The sequence below is a fragment of the Tursiops truncatus genome, chromosome 1, assembly GCF_011762595.2.
Source record: "Tursiops truncatus isolate mTurTru1 chromosome 1, mTurTru1.mat.Y, whole genome shotgun sequence".
NCBI classification, from domain to species: Eukaryota; Metazoa; Chordata; class Mammalia; order Artiodactyla; family Delphinidae; genus Tursiops; species Tursiops truncatus.
The window spans coordinates 179,088,027-179,109,166 of NC_047034.1; the positions used below are offsets into that span (position 1 = coordinate 179,088,027).

The 21,140-nt window shown below is 43.8% G+C and overlaps 1 protein-coding gene across 1 annotated transcript in view; it reads left to right on the forward strand.

The window, feature by feature from the left end:
* The first annotated feature begins 5,378 nt into the window (after positions 1–5,378).
* Positions 5,379–21,140, forward strand: part of DNAJC11 (DnaJ heat shock protein family (Hsp40) member C11) — a 71,165-nt gene continuing 55,403 nt past the window's right edge. Inside the window, exon 1 of the mRNA XM_033843914.2 lies at positions 5,379–5,534. Coding sequence (XP_033699805.1) covers positions 5,463–5,534 — 72 coding nt within the window. The 5' untranslated portion in view covers positions 5,379–5,462. The remainder of the gene's footprint in view (positions 5,535–21,140) is intronic.

Below are 21,140 nucleotides of genomic sequence, written 5' to 3' on the forward strand. Positions count from 1 at the left end.
CTTCCCTGGTGGCGCAGGGGTTGAGAGTCTGCCTGCTGATGCAGGGGACACGGGTTCGTGCCCCGGTCCGGGAGGATCCCACATGCCGCAGAGCGGCTGGCCCCGTGAGCCATGGCCGCTGAGCCAGTGCGTCCGGAGCCTGTACTCCGCAACGGGAGAGGCCACAACAGTGAGAGGCCCATACCGGGGGGGGGGGGGGGGGGGAAGATAAGCTGAATAGACACTGTGGGGGAATGTACAGGGTATAAGAGACGAGTATAATAGGACTGCCAAGTAACACTGGGGGCCAGTTAAAGTCAGATAATGAAACCGAGCAGGACCCCACGGGGCTCCTGGGCACGGGAGCCTTTCTGTTCAGCCTCGATGACCTTCCCTGAGTTCCAAAAGGCAAATTCAGACAGTTGCTAATCAGGGAAGGGAGGGGATGCAGAGACAAGGGAGAGGCAGCCAAGAAACAATGGTGCAGCCTTGGGGCAGGTCCTGGTTCCACCTCAAGGGATGCACAAGACAATATCTTTGAACCCTTTTTTTGTTTGTTTGTTTGTTTGTTTTTGTGGTACGAGGGCCTCTCACTGTTGTGGCCTCTCCCGTTGCGGAGCACTGGCTCACGGGCCCAGCCGCTCCGCGGCATGTGGGATCTTCCCGGACCAGGGCACGAACCCGTGTCCCCTGCATCAGCAGGCGGACTCTCAACCACTGTGCCACCAGGGAAACCCTCTTTGAACCCTTTATAGAACTAAAACCCCCAACAAATGGAAAATGTCTGCAATTCTTCATTCCAGAGTAGACCACCTGAGGCCAGATTAAAGGAACCAGAGAAGTTTATCAAGAGATTCCCTGAGGCCAGATTAAAGGAGTACAGGTCCTGCACACACCCTAATCCTTATCAGTAACCCCAGCCTTGAACCATTGCTATAAAACTTCACACCAAGAATGCTTTGAGGTCATTTAGATTGTTTTTAAAACTGCTTGGTCCTCACATGAAAAAAAACATGTTTTGACTTTGTGGTGCTAAGGATTGATGTTGAAGGTTTATTCGGTCTACAGTCAGGTGATACTAAATTTTATTTTGGGATGTTGGCATTTTAGGAAGATCTAAAGTTGAGGTAAAAATCTTTAGCAGACAAAATAGCAAACCCTCCTTATTCATGTAAAATTGTGAATACTTGTATCCTCTACTATTTTCTTTAATTATTGGTCAGAGTTAGGCCAGACTATTCCATTCTAAATGAAAATTAAGCACTTTGGCCATTTGTTTTCTTAACAAATGCTAATCAAGTGAAAGAATAAGTATGACTAATACTAGTGTATCTATCAAATGTTTATGCTGTTTTATACATTTTGTGAGAAATTTTTGTTAATACCGCAATTAGGGAAATAAAGATTTAGTAAATTCTTTAAAAAAAAAAAAAACTCCTCACCAAATCCTCCCAGGTTGGGACACACAGTTTTGAGAGGCACAAGCCCGCTGTGTCCCCCTTTGCCTGGCAAAGCAATAAAGCTGTTCTTTGCTACTTCACCCAAAACTCTGTCTCCAAGATTTGATTCGACACCGGTGCACAGAGGTCGAGCTTTCGGCATCAATAAGCATCAACTTTGCACCTTCCAAGACTTTCCTCAGCTACTCTCCACAGCCTGGGAGGAGTGTGGAAAGGTAGATAAGAGAGACAAACCAAACTGGGAATGGATGTGATGGACAGAGCCAAAGGCCAAAGGATTATGACATCACTGAACTGCCGAGAAAGCAGATTGGAATGGGACCCCAGCTGGGAGCTGATGGATTAGGATAGATGAACACAGAGGGACCACGGACGTGAAGTTGCAAACAGCAGGGAAAACCAGTAAGTACCACGGGCACAACAGATGGATGACATTGACGTCGTAGGCGGAATGCTGAGCTCCAAAGGCAGAAGGTGTGACCTGAAGATTTTGGAGGCGCATACTTCGACAGAATGGCAAGGTCTAAAACGGGTGAGTCCCGAGGCCTCCAGTCCATCCCTGAACTGCTGCCTGCGCCTCCTGCCACCGCTGCCAAGGCTGCCCTATGTCACTCAAGCAGGTGTGGCTCTTCCTCTGGGTGACTCGACCCTCCTGCAATTATCATCTTGGCTAAAGAGTACGATGACGAGTCACTGAAATGCTAAGGGAAGAGATAACATCAAGAAAATTTAATTCTTGAGTGCCTGCGGATTCTCCCTTCTTTTCTTTAGCTAAGGTTTTTTTTTTTTTTTCTTAACTCCTCTTAACAGGGTTATCAGAGTTCACGAGGGGAGAGGGAGAGCAAGGCTATGAATGGCTGGCAGGCCAGCATGACAGTCCAATCTGGGCTCAGTGACAAGAGAATAAGAAAAAGATTATAGGTGACTTTTCCTCCTGAATTACAGAGAAGGGGGTGTGGATTCAGGCTGCTCACCTCATCTCTCCGTAACATCACTCCAGAAAAGGGGAAGGATTGTAGGGTTTCTAGTTGAGGCTGCCAGACGCAGGACATATAAAAATGCAGGACACTCAGTTCAACTTGAACTTCAGATAAACAATGAATTTTTTTTTAGTATATGTGTACGCCCCATGCAATATTACTAGCAATTACTCATTGTTTATCTGGAATTCAAATTTAATGGGCATCCTGTATTTAATCTGGGAACCCTAACCCTACATGCTAGACGGGAGGGCCCAGGGTCGGGTCCTTAAACGAAGGAAACTTCTTGAGTGGCTATGCTGAGAGGCCAGATGTTCTGGGGTCATTCTGAACATGATGACGGTAGAGGTGAACGTCCTTACATTTACTGTTTAACAATGAGAGAATTCAATAACAATTATGAAACTGCACAACTCGGGTTGGGACTTGAACCCAGGCAAAACTCAGATTTGGGACTTGAACCCACTGTCTTTCAAGTAAGATCACACACCTGGTGTCAGGACTTAATGAAGCTCAGGTTCTTTATGTCTCAGAGCAGAAGGAATTCAGTGAAAGGTAAAGTGGTAGGTAAGAGACATACACATTCCAGAAACAATGCAGTCCATCTCAAAAGGCAAGAGCAGCCCTGAGAGAAACACGCTCTACAGAGTCTGAGCCATCTCAGAAGGCGAGAGTCCCCCAAATATGGGGTAGTTAGTTTTTATGAGCTGGGTAATTTCACAGGCTAATGAGTGGAAGGATTATTCCAACTATTTTGGGGAAGGGGTGGGGATTTCCAGGAATTGGGTATTGCCCACTTTTGGCCTTTTATGGTTGGCCTCGGAACTGTCATGGCACCTGTGGGTGTGTCATTTAGCATATGCTAAGGTATTATAATGAGCAGATAATGAGGCTCCAGGTCCACTGGAAGTTGAATCTTCCGCCATCTTGGACCTAATCGGTTCCAACCAATTTTTGTGATATCCTCAACGACTGTGTTATTCTTTTAAAGGTTGTGCCCTGCCCCCTTCCCTCCTGTTTCAATTATATATACATATATAATACATACACACGTACATATACTTATATGAATGTATTCCATATTAGGCTTTGCAGCTAAGTGACAAATTGCTTTGCGGCTTTACCCAATAAAAAGAAAACAAAAGTGCAAGGGAGTGAACGTGGCTGAGTTTTGTCACTTGCTCTGGTGTGAGTAGTTTGTTGGACGTGAGTGTTAACTTCGAAATTTGTACTGCTCCTGGTTTTCATTATCTTGCCCACCATAGATTAGGGTTTTGGAAGGGAGAAACAAGAGAGCCAACCTCCCAAGTAAATATATTCTCAAGCCTGTGGTGTATCTAAGTTTATTTCCCATTTTTCACAACCACTTTGCAAGTAACCATAATACAAAATACTGCGGGCCCAAGAGAGGACAAAAACGCAGAGCATCCCTGAGTCACTATTTATTTTGTTAGAGTGGTGATGAAAACCAGGTCATTCTCAATCATAGCAACACAGACCTGGGCGTTCTGAGACATATGTTACGTTCCGTTCACGTAATTCCTAGAGGCAGTGTTTTCCAAAGCAGAGGGAAGATGGCAAAGGACTTCTCTACCCAGCTGAGCATTATAGCCCAATTAATGTCTACAAACCCGAGGAAAAAAGGAGTATCATAACGTTGTAGTTTTCCCCCCAGCCTCTCGGTAAGAAATTCTTAAAAACCAGCAAATGTCAGCGTGCAGTTCAGCCCTCATCACTGCTCTGCAATGGAGAAAAAAGGAAAAACCATAAAAAATTGCTGGAATAGCTGATGGAATATGAGTGTCTGTGAAAGAAAGCTGTTGTGAGGAAACCTCACGCAGTTAAAGAAAAAGCTCTTAATTTACAACCTGGGCTGACAGTCTGTTCCACACTGACTCAACAGTCTTGAATAACCAGTCTCAGCACACCTAAGGGTCTCATGCCAGAAGATTCTTAACAGGGCTGGGCAACTTGGAAGGGACCATACACAGGCCCAGATGGTGCACATCTGGTCAAAAATTAGCAAGAGAAAGAAATCAACTTCTCAAATCCACAGACAGGTGTTTGGGGCTTCCCAGGAGGCCTGCTTAGGAAGGGCAGCAATGGATGGTTCTAAATCGATGGTTTACAAACCTTACTGAGAATTAATGAAGAATCGGTACAGGGCAGCAGGAACCAAACCGGTGACAAGATCATGGGAGCTCTCCTGTCCACCTCCTCTTGATAACTGCATCATGTAACCAAGACATCTTTAACAACGCACCGAGCAGCAGGCAGCAGACTGAAACCAATCAGGCTCCGACGCTAAATTATGATACAAATTTCCAAGAGAACAGCTCTGTGATAGGGTCTGTAGGTATACAAGCAGGCCAGAGACAATTATAGCGGGAACCCAATGGCTACTGCCTCCTCATTTAAGCAGCAGAAAAATGGCCAGGTGCCCCTAAATATAGGGCAATGATAAAAAATGAAAATGAGGAGGCCCGTACTCTGGGCAGGGTTCCGGGTGGTCAAAAGAAAAGGCGAAGACCACTGAGGCAGGAACACATGACATTCTGTAAGTTTCCTGTGACAAGTCAGCAAGTGGGGCCGGGAGTAGCCTCCCGCGGGGGGTTGGGGGGCGGTGCTGGCGAAGCGGCCCAGGTGGGGCTATATTTGGGATCCGGATGCGCCCCGCCCTGGTGGCCGGCGGGGGATACAGGGGGTGTAGCAGGGGCCTATCTCCCCAGTGCCCAGACAGTGACGACCCCCGGGTGTGACCGCAAAGTCGTCCTCTCCAGCCCGGGCACAGCCCCTGGGCGCCCCGGCTGGGCTTTAGATCCAGCGCAGCACGTGCAAGGGCCGGAAGCGCCGCGTCCCGCCCCCGGCCGCGCGGGGGAGCAGGGCGCAGGCGCGCTTCTTCAGGGCTGGGCGGCGGCGGCGCGACTCCGGGCCGCCAGGGGCCGCTGTGGAGCGACCTCACGGGCCCACGCCGTCTGGACCGCGAACGGCCGTCCCTCTTGAGCACGGCCTTGCCCGTTTGGCGGGGTGAAAGGTTGCGAAGATGGCGACGGCCTTGAGCGAGGAGGAGCTGGACAATGAAGACTATTACTCGTTGCTGAACGTGCGCAGGGAGGTGAGGCCTGCGATGGGCCGCTGTCGGGGCTGAGGCTAGGCCGGGTCGCTCAGGGGGGACCGAGCTGGCGGCGACCGCCCCGTTCCCGCCTCGGGCGGCCGGAGCCTGGCGGGGAGGCCGCGTGACCCCGGCTGACGTGCGCGATCGCCGGCCGGCCGGACTGTCCCCACCGCCCCGACCCTTGCGCCGGGGATGTCCTGGCCGGCCTCTGCCCCAACTCTCCGCGGTTGGTGCGCCGCGTGCGCTGTGTCAGGGCAAGGCCAGAGGCCCCCGCGCCCCCAGGAGGGAACAGGGCCCCCGAGGTGGACGTGGAGTGGGGGTCCAAGTCCTCCGGGACCCGGTGCCACGCTCGGCTCACACACCCGCCCAGGTGCTGTGTCATCGCCCCCAGCCCGCAGGGTGGGAAACCGAGTCTTAGGCACCAAGGTCAAGGCTACCCGGGAACCTCCCCAGGACTCTGTCCGGTCCCTGCGTCTTCCATGGGGACATCCCGCCTCTGAAGTGAGTCCAGGCTCAGAGGCAGGTGTCTTGTGTCCTCCTTTTGTGCAGCTGTCCAGAAATTCAAGGAAGAGTCTCCCGGACAAATAGCCTCATTTCGGAGGCCCAGGTTAGGAATAAGCTAGGAAACAAGTGATGCCCCAAGCACGTCCTCGACATGTGCGCCCGTTTCCTCACCGGATGAAAGATAACACGAGAGAGTCTCACACTGTGTCTGGCACTTAGTAGGGGCCCAGTAACTTTCCTTTCTTGTTGATTCTCCATTTGAGGTCAGCGTGAAGGTCAGGGAGGCTTCCAAGGTCAGGTCACGAGGTGGATTATTTCTTTCTAAACTGCTGGGTTGGGTCTTCCCAGCCCTGCCAGAGAACCTCTAATTTGGGCTTAGATTTTCCAGTGATCCGAAGTAGCCAAGTCTGGTCTAGTCAAGCTTGTGTTGACTAGACTAGGGCTGGTCAAGTCTGTGTTGTCAGTAGGTCTGCGTGATGTTAATAATAGCTAACGTTTTGTGAGGGCTTACTTTGTGCAGGGGCAGGGTGCTGAATGGACACTTTATGTTTTTGCACTTAATTCTCGTATCAGACCTTAAAGTAGGCATTCAGATAATTCTTGATTTAAAACCGAGGAAATGAAGCATAGGGGGATTAAGTAACTTGCCCAAAGCCACACCACTAGAAATCAAGAGTCTGGATTCAGCCCTGGGCAGTCTGACTCTGGAATCCCAGTTCTTGATCTCTGTGCTGTACTGTCACCCTAGCTTACCAGTCCTCAGACTACAGAGCTGCCGGACTCCTTGGGCACCCCTCATAAGAATCCCTTAAGTGTGTTAGTCACTACTTACTATGGAAACGCCCATAGAAATATTTTGGGGAATTGCAGATCTTGTTAGGCTGCCATAGGGCCACCTGGAGATTCTTGTAACTAATCAACGGTAACCTTTGGCCTTCATTTTTTTCCCCTTTGAATGGAGCTATTGGGCTAGTTATTCTTTTTGTTTTGTGTTTTGTTTTGTTTTGTTTGGCTGTGCCGTGCGGCTTCTGGGATCTTAGTTCCCATACCAGGGATCAAACTCGTGCCCCCTGCGGTGGAAGCACAGAGTCCCAACCACTGGACTGCCAGGGAATTCCCTGGGCTATTCTTTTTCTCCAGTTCTTAGAAGCAAAGCGGTAAATAAAACCGGCTTTTCTGAAACCAGCCTTTTTTTCCACGCATTTATAGTTAGTCTGGTTATCAGTAATTGAGCAGCCATTTGTTCACCTGTTTACCAGGCTTACTGAGTCTTAGGCCGCTGCAAATGATATAAAATAATAGGCTTGGCTAGAGTCCTAGGTAAACATTTGTCAGGTATAAAACTACCAGAGTGTTAGGACCCGTCATTGTTATTGGACTGATGGGTGGAAGCCAAAGAAATATTTCTTTAAAAAAAAAAAAATTTTTACTTCTCGAGATGAGTGAAGGCACCTCCACATTTATGACTGTAGGTGAAATCCTTATGAAACATGTCCTCTTGCTCATCATCTTGTGTTGCCGTTGTCAACAAACAGTGTAAAACACCATCCCCTCTGGTGTGGAGATTTCCTCTCTCAGGGTTCCACTAGAAGAGAAGCTCTGAAGGTGATCTCTGGACTTGATATTTACTAGGATTTTTTGTGAAATTAGAAATCAGCCTGAAGTTGAAATACCATGATTTAGCTGAAGAATGAAAGAAAAAATAGAAGTAATCTTTATTTTTACCTGTGTGGTCAAAAGGAGGTCATAACCCCTGTTGATGTGTTCGCATTCGGGTCTGCGGCTTGATGACACTGAAGCGTAACTAGGAGGCGAGGTCCTCTTCCCACCAGCGCTCCAGAGCACCTTCAGAACTCTCGTGTTAGAAAGTTCAGAGACTTTCCACCAGGAGTCTCAGATGGAAGCAAGCTGACACAAAACCAGGGAACTCTGTTTAAAAGGTTCAGATTTACAGGCATAATACATGATAATAACAATGGAGTGATACAGAAATGTCAAAAATCAGGTTAAGAATCTCCCATGCCCATGTTTCAAACTTTAAAATATCCCCTTAAATTGTATCCCAGGGAGTGAAGCAGGCAGCTAGACAGGAGTTCCATGACCTTTAATAATTCCCTTTCTCTTAAAAGAGAAAAAAAAAAATTCCCTTTCTCTAGCGTTCTGGATTTCCTGTTTGCGGAATGGAGCCGTTGTCTGCCTGCCACACACTGAGGGGAAGGAATAGTTTATCATTAACTGGGCACATTGAAACCAGATTGGCATCTCTGGTTTAGGTAGTCAGATGCATCATCAGGGGCCTGAAATCTAACTGATTTGAGATTTCTGAGGTGATTTGCCAAAATTTATTTGGAGAAAGGATTCCTGAAGAGTAAGAGTGAAATTTTCTTGATCTCTATGCTCTTTGTAGACATTATGATTGACACATTTTAAACCTGATTTATTCCTAAATACTTGAGTTTAATTCCTACTTAACCATTGTTGTAGTTGAAAGAGTTTCATTTTTATGCATGTCTGCAATGTTTATAACCTGTTTTAAGATCTCCGTTCCCAGTGGATTGAGCCTTAAAGGAGCCAGTCTCCTTTTCAGCTTTTAAACACTTTTGAAATAAAACAGTCGTTAAATAAGAAATGAACTTAAGTAAAAATGTATTTTCTTGTAGTCCACATATGGAGGTCAGTGTTCTGGGATCTTTATCCTTCCATGACAGCTGTGAAACTAGAAGCGTAAAATCAAAACCTAAATAAAAAATGCATTTTCATTCCTTCCCTGGTATAGGGTCTGTTGTTCTTTCCACAGATTTTGGTTGCCTGGGTTTCTCTGGCTGTAGGTTACAGTCACACAGTGGGGCTAAAACTTCAAGTTTGGACTGCAGATGGGAGGAACAGGCTAGAGCACTAGAGGAAGGTCTGCTGGTCACAGCCAGGATTGACCTGGGGGACAGTCACCCAGCCCCCCAACCAGGATGGCGGGGCCATCCGCAGGAACTGAATGTAAAAGCGTTGGCTAAGCCAGGTGCACACTTGGGTGCCTAAGGCAGTGAGGTGCTGTGTGTTTGTTCTTTCGTTGCTATCTAACCTTATGGGCAGGTAATTTAGTCTTAATGAGGGATGTAAAGGTGGGTCTAAGAAGGTCATTCCTTCAATGAGTTTCCCATCTGCTGCATTAGGTTGGATGTTCACAACAGTGACCCTGCTTAAAACGAGGTGCTGGGCAAGTAGTGTGAGCCTTGGTTGTCTGGTAAGGTGTCCTGTCAGCGAGCATGCCTTAGGAGCAGGACCTCAGGCCGCCCTGCCACCCAGGTGAGCTTGAGCACGTCATTCAGCCTCAGAGTCTCCTGTGCTGACCTGCAGCGAAGTCACGGAGGAGGCTCACTGTGGGGCTCTGCAGCCAGAAGGCCCGTGTTCAAAGCCCAGTTTTACCCCTGGGAGGTTTGTGCCTCTAGGCTAGGAGCTGAACCTTTTTGCTCCCTGTTTCCCTGGATGTTGAAATGTAGGTAACAGGTGAAAATGTATTACGTACTCACTCTGAGCCAAGATGTTGGATAGTGGAGCATGAGGGTATGTATAGAGTACCTGGCGAAAGCAGGTATTCGGTTAATAATATTTATTGTTGCTACTTCTTGGATTTTGATAAACATGAGGTTTCGCTAATTTTAAAAAGACATACATGTACATGGAAGGCTTTGGTATGCCTCATCCTGGCTAAATCTGCTACTGTAATAATAAAAAAACATAGTGCCAGAATTTATGAATTAGGTTATGAATTCCCAAAGCTTTCTTCGTTCTTTCTGTTCAAAATTCTGAGTTTATTCTCTTCAAAAGACGATCTTCCCTCTGAACTCTTCCTGCAGGGTCATGAGTGTGACTTGGGTGGCGGGCGCGGTGGTTCCCGGAAGCTGGGGTTAAGCATGGGAGTGGAGTGCAGAGCCAAGGGATGATCCAGAAAGACAGTGTCTGGAGTAGAGGCAGAGTGGGACCCACAGATAAACTTGTTGTGAGCTATCAGCTTTGAAGAGGCCAGGCAGAGAGGGGAGGACCTGGCAGAGGCAGAGGTTCTGCTCCAGCGACAGCAAGACAGCACTGGCGGTCAGGAGGGTTCCTGGGTGGAGCTCAGAGAGGCTTCTGGGGGTCTCCCTGTGGGTGGGGAGGGGGCCGTCATGGTGTCCCGCTAGTTCCAGTGTCATCTCATAATGGGATTAGCAAACACCAGGAGGTTGAATTTTCAAATTGTTTTCTTCAGTAAACCGTAAGCTAGTTATTACCTTTCTGCTTTGGACGTTTCAAACAATTGCATCTTGAAATTTTAATACTCCAGTTCTGCATTATCTACCAAAATACCTCTTTCTTCTTCTTTTTTCTTTCTTTCTTAAAGAGAATTCAATTGAAAGCTTTTATATTTGCTGTGAGTTCAGTAATAAAACCCTGGAGAAGAGAATATGGGATACGCAAGCCGCACGTTTTGCTTGGCTGTGGAATTTTAGTGTTCACTTCTATTAAACTTTCATTTTAATTTTACTTATGTGTTTTATTTATACCCTACTTTGTTCAAGAGAGGATTTAAGACAGCTAACAGAGATGAAAAAATAAAATAGCATAAATGTTTAAAAGGGGGCACCAAAAACAAACAAACAAAAAGGCCACTGGGAATATTGCTGCTTTATTGCCACCATCGTGGCCCATGGGTTATACAGATCGCACTCCCTTGGAGAAACTCGTGGCCTGATGGCTGCATCCTGCTTGGCTCTTGGACATTTGGAACCACTTCTGCTTGCAGTGAGTGCACAGTGTTCCCTCCTGGGTTTGCTGGAGCCAGAACATTCTTCAGCAGTAAAATGCCAACAGACATCAAACCACAAGAATCCTGCACGAGTGGGCAGGATGTAACAGATGCAGACGGACGAGAAGGAAAAAATAAGCCAAACTCTGGATGTAAAGAGAGGATCCGAACCATCATTTTTGACCCAGAAAGGAACTTGAGTTCATGTCACTCAGATGCTGGCCTTTTTATTTACTGTCCTGTCTCAAAGGCCCCAAATAAACATGGACATGACTAGGAAGAGAAATGAAAAAGTTGTACAATGGTAGGAAAGTCTTTTCTAAGCCCTTGGAATGACCTCTAATCAGGAATCAGAATTTCTGCTCCTTTGGCCCGTTTGTTCTCGTGTGTTGTTGTCAGCAAGGGGTGTGCCTGGAGGATGGGACTCCCCATCGGCCCCGCAAACCTTAAAGGTGATGTGGGCCCTGCTTTTTTTCTTTTTTAGTATTTATAGAGTTCTGTCCTTACCGATTGCCTAGTCCTTTTTTTTTTTTTTTTTTTTGGTATTTATTTATTTATTTGGCTGCGCCTGGTCTTAGCTGTGGCATGCGGTATCTTTAGTTGCGGCCTGCAGGATCCAGCACCCTGACCAGGGATCGAACCCAGGCCCCCTGCATTGGGAGCGCAGAGTCCTAACCACTGGACCACCAGGGAAGTCCCACCTAGTTCTTTCTTGAACTTATAATGCCATCTTGGGGATAATGCGTTCTATAAATTTTGTAAGTTTTTTTCCTTCTATGTTAAGTAGAACTTAAGTGTTCTAAGGTTATTCCTAGCTGTAGAAACTTGGAATTGTTTGATCAATCTCCTGTTTAGCTTTTCTGACATATTCACGATTTGATTGTTTCTCTCTTAAGCCCACCTTTTCAAAATGAAGAGTCCTAAAGTGGTGGTAGAAGGCCAACCTCCAAAATCATGAGAAATATAGTGTGTGCATCTGACCTCTATACTTAACACAGGCGGGTTTTAGGGAAGGACAGCTGAGATCACTTAGCCCAGTACCTGGCATTTTGGGCACCTATGAGCGTGTTGATGATGGCGTAAAAAGGCCAAAGATGGAGGTGGAGCTTCAGAAGAGGTCAGTGGCTTAAAGAGCAAAGCCTTTGAAGTCAAGTCCAAGTTTGACTCTCTAGCCCCTGATACGGGGCAAGTTACTTAACCTCTCTGAGACTTTCTTCATTCATAAAATCCAGACAGTAATTTTACTGTCATAGGGCTGTTGGGAGAATTAAGCGAGAATGCACGTAAGTGCTTAGCACAGTAATGGGCATATTATTATGTAAAGTAAATGCCAGTATATTTTTATTAGTATCATGAGCATAAAAGTTAATAAGGAATGCTCTTACTGATTTGTAGGAGTTCTTTATAGAATTTGGGTGAGTCCTTTGTCTGATAGATTAGTATAAATATCCGTCCCCTCTCTGTAGTTTGCCTTTCACTCTTACGTAAATGTTCACGAACCGAAGATCGGTTTGAGCCAGGCCACACAAGTTACAATTTCTAGCCAGCTTTTGGGTCAGGGGTACGTAATCAGATAAACTTCTCCATCTCAGACAAGTCATTTAGTTAACCTTTTTGATCTTCACTGTTTTTATCTGTAAAATGGGGGTTCTAATACCAATCTCAAGACATTTTATGAGTCTTCAAGTGTTAAATGAGGAAATATTGGTGAAAGTACTTTATTAGCTTTAAGTCTGTACAGATGCGTTTGTGACACCACTGACAGCCTCGAAATCCCCTTCAGCTTTTGCGATGCTCTCCTTGCCCTCCTTTCTCACGTTGCCAGTTGCTCATTTCCTGTCTCCCTTAGAATTTCCCCAGGTTCAGTCCTCACCAGCTCGGCTGGTTTAAAGTGCTCTGCTTGGGCCCCGCATCTCTGCCTTCTGCCCATTATTGCTTACGTGTTTTACCTGCCTCTCAAGCCTGTCTGCCTCCCAGGTCCTCCTGACCCATGCATCCCAGTCAAAGCCCCGGATGCGCTTTGGCTTTTCTTCGCCGCATAGTATTGAGCCCCTTCTCGACTGTCCTGTAAGCCACTCAGTCCATGAACCCCCTCGACTCCAGCCGACTTTGACCCCTTCATTTCTGTTTCAACTTCTAGGCTGCCAGCCAGCCAACCAGCCCTCATAAGCTCAGCCTTACATTTCTGCTGTAGTTTTCTTCAGGTCTCTCTGGTTTGCCTTCTGTCAGCTTTAGTCAAGCCGTACAAGTTAATATTAACGCACGGTACTGATCACATTTCTCTAGCCAGAAACCTTTTGGCTTCCTATTGTTTATTGGGTAAGGAAGGGTCAAACTCTTGGCTCCCTTTTTAAAGCCCCTTACAAATTAGATGTTTTCTCTATTTTCTGCCTCCTTTGTGGTGATGTTCTGCTTTCTTCCACTGCAAAGCAAGCTCCATGTGGTCAGGGACCATTGTTGTCTGGTTCGCCATCAGGTCCCTAACAGTGTGGGCACATGACAGGTACTTACCAGATGTTTGCTGCATGAATGAGCAGGTGGGGTGGATGTCCGCATTGATTTGTTACCTACTTCCTGCCTTCTTCTGGCCTCTACTCTGGCCAGTTTGTCAGTGTTCTGTCTCTCCTGGTTCCTCAGGGCATTCTCTTCCCCTGAAATGCCCCAGCCTGTTGTTGGTACCAAAGCAAATTGAATCCACCTTTTGCATTCCCATTCAGACCCCACTGCCTCCACGAAGTTTTCTCTGCATTCTGACAGCCCTGAACTTATGTCTTTATCATTAATATTAGCATTTTTGTTATATATTGTTTAGTTAAATCCATGTGTCTGGGGTTTTAGGGAACACACACACACACACACACACACACACACACACACCTCCCTCTAGTTTATAATCTCCTTGAGGGCTGGGATGACATATTTCTTTTGTACCTCCTGTGGTACTTAGAGTAGGGTTGACATTCTGGCTTGAAATGATGAATATTTGCTAACACCATACTCACCTGGTCCAGGTGCATTTTACTTTGTGGAATACCTGTATTGAGGAACACATTGCACTTTTGGCAATAAATCATTCTAGAGGAATTTACTGAAAGGAGTTTATCAACTATCAGTTTGGTAAATCTAAATTGTCACTTATGACAATTGTTTAAAGTCAGGTACCAGAAGATGAGAGCAAATTCAGACGCATGCCTGTACGCTCGGGCCCCAGCGTAAGCCAAGGCCCGTGCAGACTAAGTTCCAGGCTGACTACCACGTGAGAAGAGGAAAGAACGCCCTTCCCTTGTCCTTTCTCATCTGGCAGATATTGATTATCTTCCTCTTATGTTTCTTTTTTGCAGTGAGAAAAGCTTACTTGTTTATCATGTTTTATACTAGCACCAATAATATTTGTAAAAGTAAGTAGCTTCAGATGGATTAGATTTATTTTGGTACAGTTCTTTTTCCTTTTGTCAGTTAAATGGAGCTGAATTTTTACAGTTGGCACAGGTTAGTTTCCGTTGAAATCCTGTTCCATTTGTGAAGCACCTTACAAAGATGAGTCAGGCAGAATGATTTAGTACAGTCTGCAGCATACTTGACGTTGAGGGTGAGTCCACACACGTTGTGGGGGTCTGTTATGTTTGTGCATGAACCCCATGTGCAGGAACTTATTTCCACATCCTCCAAAGATTTTTCCACACGTAAATGAAAAGGATAGAAGACTGTGTTGAGCAGGGAAAATGGCATCAGAAGAGGGTAGGGCTGTGTATGAGAGCAGCTTTATTGTCTGAAGCTTCAGACTGTGTAGCAGGAACCTTTACAAAAACTGGTCTCTTAGTATAATCAGTATCTACTCAGTGACACCGAGTAATCTGTGACACCCTTTCTCTTCATGAAGCAGCTCTTGCTCAGCACTAAGTACCCATGCTGTCTTGGTGTTAATTAGCTCTGAAATCTGCTTTTTCCTTTAAATCGTATGAGCACCAAGTATCATAAAAAATTACAGCCTTTTATTAGCTAATGCAGTTTATTTCAATCAGATTGTCGTGGAACATATGGACAGTCATGAATCTTCAATTGTGGTAATTAGGCAAACCCCCCAAAATCCAGTAGAATATAGTTTGTTGAGACTTTGTTGCTGAGATGCACCAATATATAGATACAGCCTGGAAGTTTGAACTTGAAACTTACAGGCTTCAGCAATAAAAAGCCTGTGGCTTTACTTTTCTTAAAGTGAAGGTATGTTATAATTTAGCTGTTATTTGCATACTCTTATTAGGTCTTCAAAATACTGAATTAAATATCATTGTAGGGACTTCCCTGGTGGTCCAGTGGCTAAGACTCTGTGCTCCCAATGCAGGGGGCCCAGGTTCGATCCCTGCTCAGGGAACTAGATCCCGCATGCCACAACTAAAGATTCCGCATGCCACAACTAAGACCCCGGCGCAGCCAAATAAATAAATTTTAAATAAATAAATAAATAAATAAATAAATATCATTGTAGTAGTTAGATGTGCTCTACACCAAACATTATTGGCTCTTAACTAGCGAGGGGGCTGCACTTCCTAGTCCCCTAGCAGTTGGGTGGGATCACATGACCCTTTCTAACCAGTGGTGTAAGTGGAAGTGATGTGTGTCCTGCTCAGGCTGAGGTACTTCAAGGCCAGGCCAGCCGGAGAGTCTCATGCTCTTCCCTCTGCCTCCATGACTGGCAGGGTTCCAAAGGGTGTCTGTTTAGTCCACCTGGGACCTGAGGACATTTCCAAGCAGAGAACTAGCTGACCTGAGATGGACATGTAATGTGAGGGAGAGGTAAACCTTTGGAATTTTTGGATGGTTTGTTACCACGGTATCACCAACCCAGCAGTTCTCAAACTTTTTGCTGTCAGGGCCTCTTTACATTCTTAAATTATTGAGGTTCCCAAAGAGCTTTTGTTTATGTGGGTTATAACTATCAATATTTAATAATAAGACACAGAGTGTACTTACTTCTTGTATTTCAGTACAGGCACAAGGAAGACTTAAGGATTTCAAAATAACTACGTATTCCACAACAATGAGGTTACAGATACACAGATAGCATAGCAGATATAACGAAAGATAGTAAGTGTGCAGCAAAAGAACTTAAAATCAGTTGAGTTAATCTCTGAAAACTCACGTGTTTATACCATAAAGTTACCACCTTAGAAATTTCTAGAAAACAGGAAAGTATACAAGTACACAATTCATTAACCATCAGAACAATGATATACATCATGTAGCCTCAAGAAAATCCCACTATACTCTCATGAGAGAATGAGAAAAAGGCAAATAAAATCTTAGTATTATAATGAAAATAGTTTTGACCTGTGGACCCCCGAAAGGGTCTCAGGGACTCCCAGGGGGCCCCACACCACACTTAAGAACCATTGACCCAGCCCATCCTGACGGATACAGTCATGGTTCAGACATACTGATGTTCCTCACATGCTGTAGCTTACTTTGCTAAACGAAGGTAGAAAATAAAAGCAGAGTGGCTGTATACTCTGAATATGTGCACATTGATTGCAGAGATGGTCTCCATCAACTAGAAATTAAATAAGTGAAAATGTAGCAGTGTCTTCAATTGCCTAATTATCTAAGGGAAGCAAACACAATGAAATTGTCGTCAGGAGACTTTTCTAAGCATGATACCAGAGCAGAAATCAGAGAGAATTGATAGGTTTGATTTTGTAAAAATGAGAAATATCTGTGTTTATTAAAGGAAAATAAAGCCTAAAAACAATTATAAACCCAGTTAAAAGACTCAAAAGGAATCTAATATATTTGATAAAAATTCATATTTTTAATATATATAAGGAACTCTTGGAATCAAAAAGAAAAAGATTAATACCCTAATAGAAAACAATACAAAGGAAACAAATAGAAGAAATCTAAAATGCAAATAAGGGACTTCCCTGGTGGTCCAGTGGTTAAGACTTCGCCTTCCAATACAGGGGGTGAGGGTTTGATCCCTGGTCAGGGAGCTAAGATCCCACATGCCTCGTGGCCAAAAAACCAAAGCAGAAGCAATGTTGTAACAAATTCAATAAAGGCCTTAAAAATGGTCCACATCAGAAAAAAAAAATCTAAAAAAATAAAATAAAATGCAAATAAGTGTATGGAAAAAATGTCACCCTCACTAGTAAAAAAACAAATGCAAGTTAAAACAAGGCTTTTTTTGTTTGTTTTGTTTTGTTTTTTCTCTACCAGACAAAGTTTTTTTTTTTTTTTCTTTTTAATGATAGTATTGAGCTCTGATAAGATGAAAATCTGTTAGCCAACCCAGCCAGGAGGCAGGAGGATTCTCCTCTGGAGAAGTTGAGCCAGAGGGTCTCTGGAGCCTGGACATAGACAGTAAAGGGTGAGAGTGGCACGCTAACAAAGGCAGGGGGGTGCGTTAGTGTTTGCATGGCGAGACTTCTGGCTTTTCTTCCTTTATTCTCTGGTCTCTCCCCTGAAGGAGCTAGCCCATCAGAAAGAAAAGACTGCCAAATGAAACTTCTAGGTTCCCTCCCAGGCATTTCACAGAGAAGCTCATCAGTTGACAAGACCCGTTCACACATACAGAGCTTCCAAACAGCTTCTTAGTATCTTACTATGAAGTGTAAGTCAATTGCCAAAGAATGTCAGATGTTTGAGGGAAGGCTCCAACGTGAAACTCTGATATCATGCAGACAGCAAGGAGAAACTAGAAGGAAGCAGACAATGCAGGGAGTTTGGAAGCTAGATCATCTTCAGATAGATAAGATACTACATGTAAGAAATAAGAACAAGGTGATATATCAAAGAGCAATACTGTATAAAAAGAGGAGGAGCTCTTGGAAATTAAAAATAAGATAACAGAAATTCTGTGGAAGGGTTGGAAGATAAAGATGAGGAAATATGCACAAAAGTAAAACTTAAAAACTAGAAGATCAGTTCTTAGCCATGAAGTAAAGTAAAATGAGGGGAAGACATTATGAAACAATGAATATGAGAATATTTCTCAAAAGATAGGAGACTATAGGTTAAAAAGGGCCATTCAGATAACTAGCATAGTGGATGGGGGAGAAAAGGACCCCCATACTAAAGGAAATCATAGATTAAAGAGAGAGTCCTAAAAGTTTCCAAACAGGTCACAAACAGAGGGCTGGAATTGGAAAGACATTAGGTATCTCACCAGTAGTACTGTAAACTAGAAGACAGTGGAGCAATGTAATAAAAATCCTGAGGGAAAGTTATTTCCAAGCTAGAATTCTATACCCAGCCAACTATTCATTAAGTATAAAGGCAGATTATAAGAACATTTTGAGATATACAAAGCCTAAAAAATTTTTCCTCCCAACCAGTCTTTTACTTCTGTTATCTAATTTTTGATTTCCGAGAGCTCCTCCTTCCTTTGAGAATATCTGTAAAGGAAACTACTGGGGATTGAGCTCCATCAAAATGAAGAAGAAAACCAAGAAAGAGAAAGGCATAGGATACAGAAAAGAGGTACCAACCCAGGAAAGATACCCAGGAAGATGGTGACAGGAAATCCTAAGATGAAGTTTGTTTAGCAAGCCCAACAACAAGAACAGGGCAGAGAGCTCTTGGAGGAGTGCCTCTTAGAGGGAAAAAAAAAATGAAAGTGATGTGCTGTTTGATATTGAGAGGAATATTAGAAGTCTTTACTATAAGAAGTATCCTGTGAAGAGTTGGAGAAGAATCGTAACAGAGCCATAGAAAGCTAAAGCAAATGAAAAAGATGAGGCAATTGTTAACTCCAGGAAAAATAAAAAGTAGTTCAAGAAAAGAAATGTAATCATAGTATACTGTTTGATTCAGCTTTGAACTATATTTACAGTCATAATTAAAACTAAACTAATTAAAAAGAAAAACTGCATTGATTTGAACGAAAGTTGTGATAATTACATAGAAAGGAGGGGAAAGATAAGCACAAGGAAGTGGAAAAGAACTAAATTCTCTTAAGTCTAAAATTTTACAATTAAGGATATGAGTATATTTAGAAATAAAATGAGAAAAATGCTAAAAGATTTAAAAGTGCTTGCATCTGAGGAGTGGGAGTGAATGCTGTTTGGGGTTATAAGTCTAGTAGTTTTATTTATAAACTGTTTATGTAGTCCTTGGATAAAATTAAATTTTTAAATTTAAAATAATTAAATGGTAAATACTTTCTGGAGATCAGTTCAGAAGACTAAAATGGAAGTCTTATACCCAACAATTTTAGAAACTTATTTTCAAAAAGATAATCATGCATACACACAAAGTTTTAGCTATAGGGATGTCCACTGCAGCCTTTTTAAAACAAATGAAAGTTATTAATAGAAGATTGTTATATAAACTGTAATAACGGCATTTAAAATGGTGTAGAAAACACTTAATGACCAATAATACCTGAAAAACCAAAACTCCACAAGACCTTTAACTGAAAAAACAAGTTATACAATTATATTGTAGAAGAAATACTTTTTTTTTTTTTTTTGCGGTACACTGGCCTCTCACTGTTGTGGCCTCTCCCGTTGCGGAGCACAGGCTCCAGACGCGCAGGCTCAGTGGCCATGGCTCACAGGCCCAGCCGCTCTGCGGCATGTGGGATCTTCCCAGACCAGGGCACAAACCCGTGTGCCCTGCATCGGCAGGCGGACTCTCAACCACTGCGCCACCAGGAAAGCCCCAATTTTATTTATTTATTTATTTTTGAAATTTTTTTAAGGGAATTCCTTTATTTTTATTTTTTATTTATTTATTTTTTGCTGTGTTGGGTCTTCGTTTCTGTGCAAGGGCTTTCTCTAGTTGCGGCAAGCGGGGGCCACTCATCATCGCGGTGCGCGGGCCTCTCACTATCGTGGCCTCTCCTGTTGCAGAGCAACAGGCTCCGGACGCGCAGGCTCAGCAACCATGGCTCACGGGCCCAGCCGCCCCGCGGCATGTGGGATCCTCCCGGACCGGGGCACGAACCCGTGTCCCCTGCAACGGCAGGCGGACTCTCAACCACTGCGCCACCAGGGAAGCCCCTGATGCCATTTTTATAATCTATGCTTACGACAAAGTTGCTCTTCATATTTTTGAAAATGAAGTTTATTTTTGCTCCACATCCTCACCCACACTTAATATTCTCAGTCTTTTTCATTTTAGTCATTCTAGTGGTTGTTAAGTGTTTTTAATTTGCATTTCCCTAATGACTAACAATGTTGAATGTCTTTTCGTGTACTTGTGCACCATTCCTGTATCATCTTTTGTTGACGTTTCTGTTTACATCTTTTAGTCGTTATCTTATCAGGTTGTTTATCTTCTTCAGTTGTGAGAGCTCATTGTATATTCCAAATACAAATCTATGAGACAGATATTTTGCAAATATTTTTCTTTTATTATCCTATATAGGAAATCTTTAACTCGAAGTTACAAAGATTATCTCCTGTGTTGTCTTTTAGAAGCTTTACGGTTTTAGCTTTCACATTTGTATCTTTTTTTCCATTCTCAGGTTTTGTTGGGTTTTTGGTTTTTTCAAATTTTTAACTTGTAAGATACATATAACATAAAATTTGCCATTTTAGCCGTTTTAAAGTATACCGTTCAGTGATATTAAAGGCTGCTTACATACTGTTGTGCCTCTGCCACCACCATTTATATCTCCTGAACTCGTTTCATTTTGTAAAACCCAAACTCTATACCTGTTAAACAGTGTATACCTGTTAAACAGTAAGTAAAATTATACGGTATTTCTCTTTTTATGACTGGCTTATTTCACTTAATATAATGTTCTCAAGGTTCATCCATGTTGCAGCACATGTCAGAATTCCCTGCCTTTTTAAGGCTGAATAATATTCAGTTGTATTTATATACCATATTTTGCTTATCCATTCATCTGTTGATGGGTACTCGGGCTGCTTCCACATTTTAGCTGTTGTGAATAATGCTGCTGTGAATATGAGTGTACAAATATCTGTTCAAAACCCTGCTTTCAATTCTTTTGGGTATTTACCCAGAAGTGGAATTGCTGGATTGTATGGTAAATCTGTTTTTAATTTTTTTGAGGAACTGCCATACTATTTCCCATAAAAGCTCTACCATTTTACATTCCTACCAACAATGCACATGAGTTCCCGTTTCTCCACATCTTTGCCAACACTTGCTTGTTTTTTTGTTTATAGTAGCCAGCCTAATGGGTGTGGAGTGGTATCTCACTGTGGCTTTGACTTGTATTTCCCTAATGGTTAGTGATATGGAGCATCTTTCCATGTGCTTTTGGCCATTCGTATATGTTCTTTGATATATGAATGTCTGTTTAAGTCCTTTGCCATATTTGAATCAGATTGTTTTTGTTGAGTTTTAGGAATTCT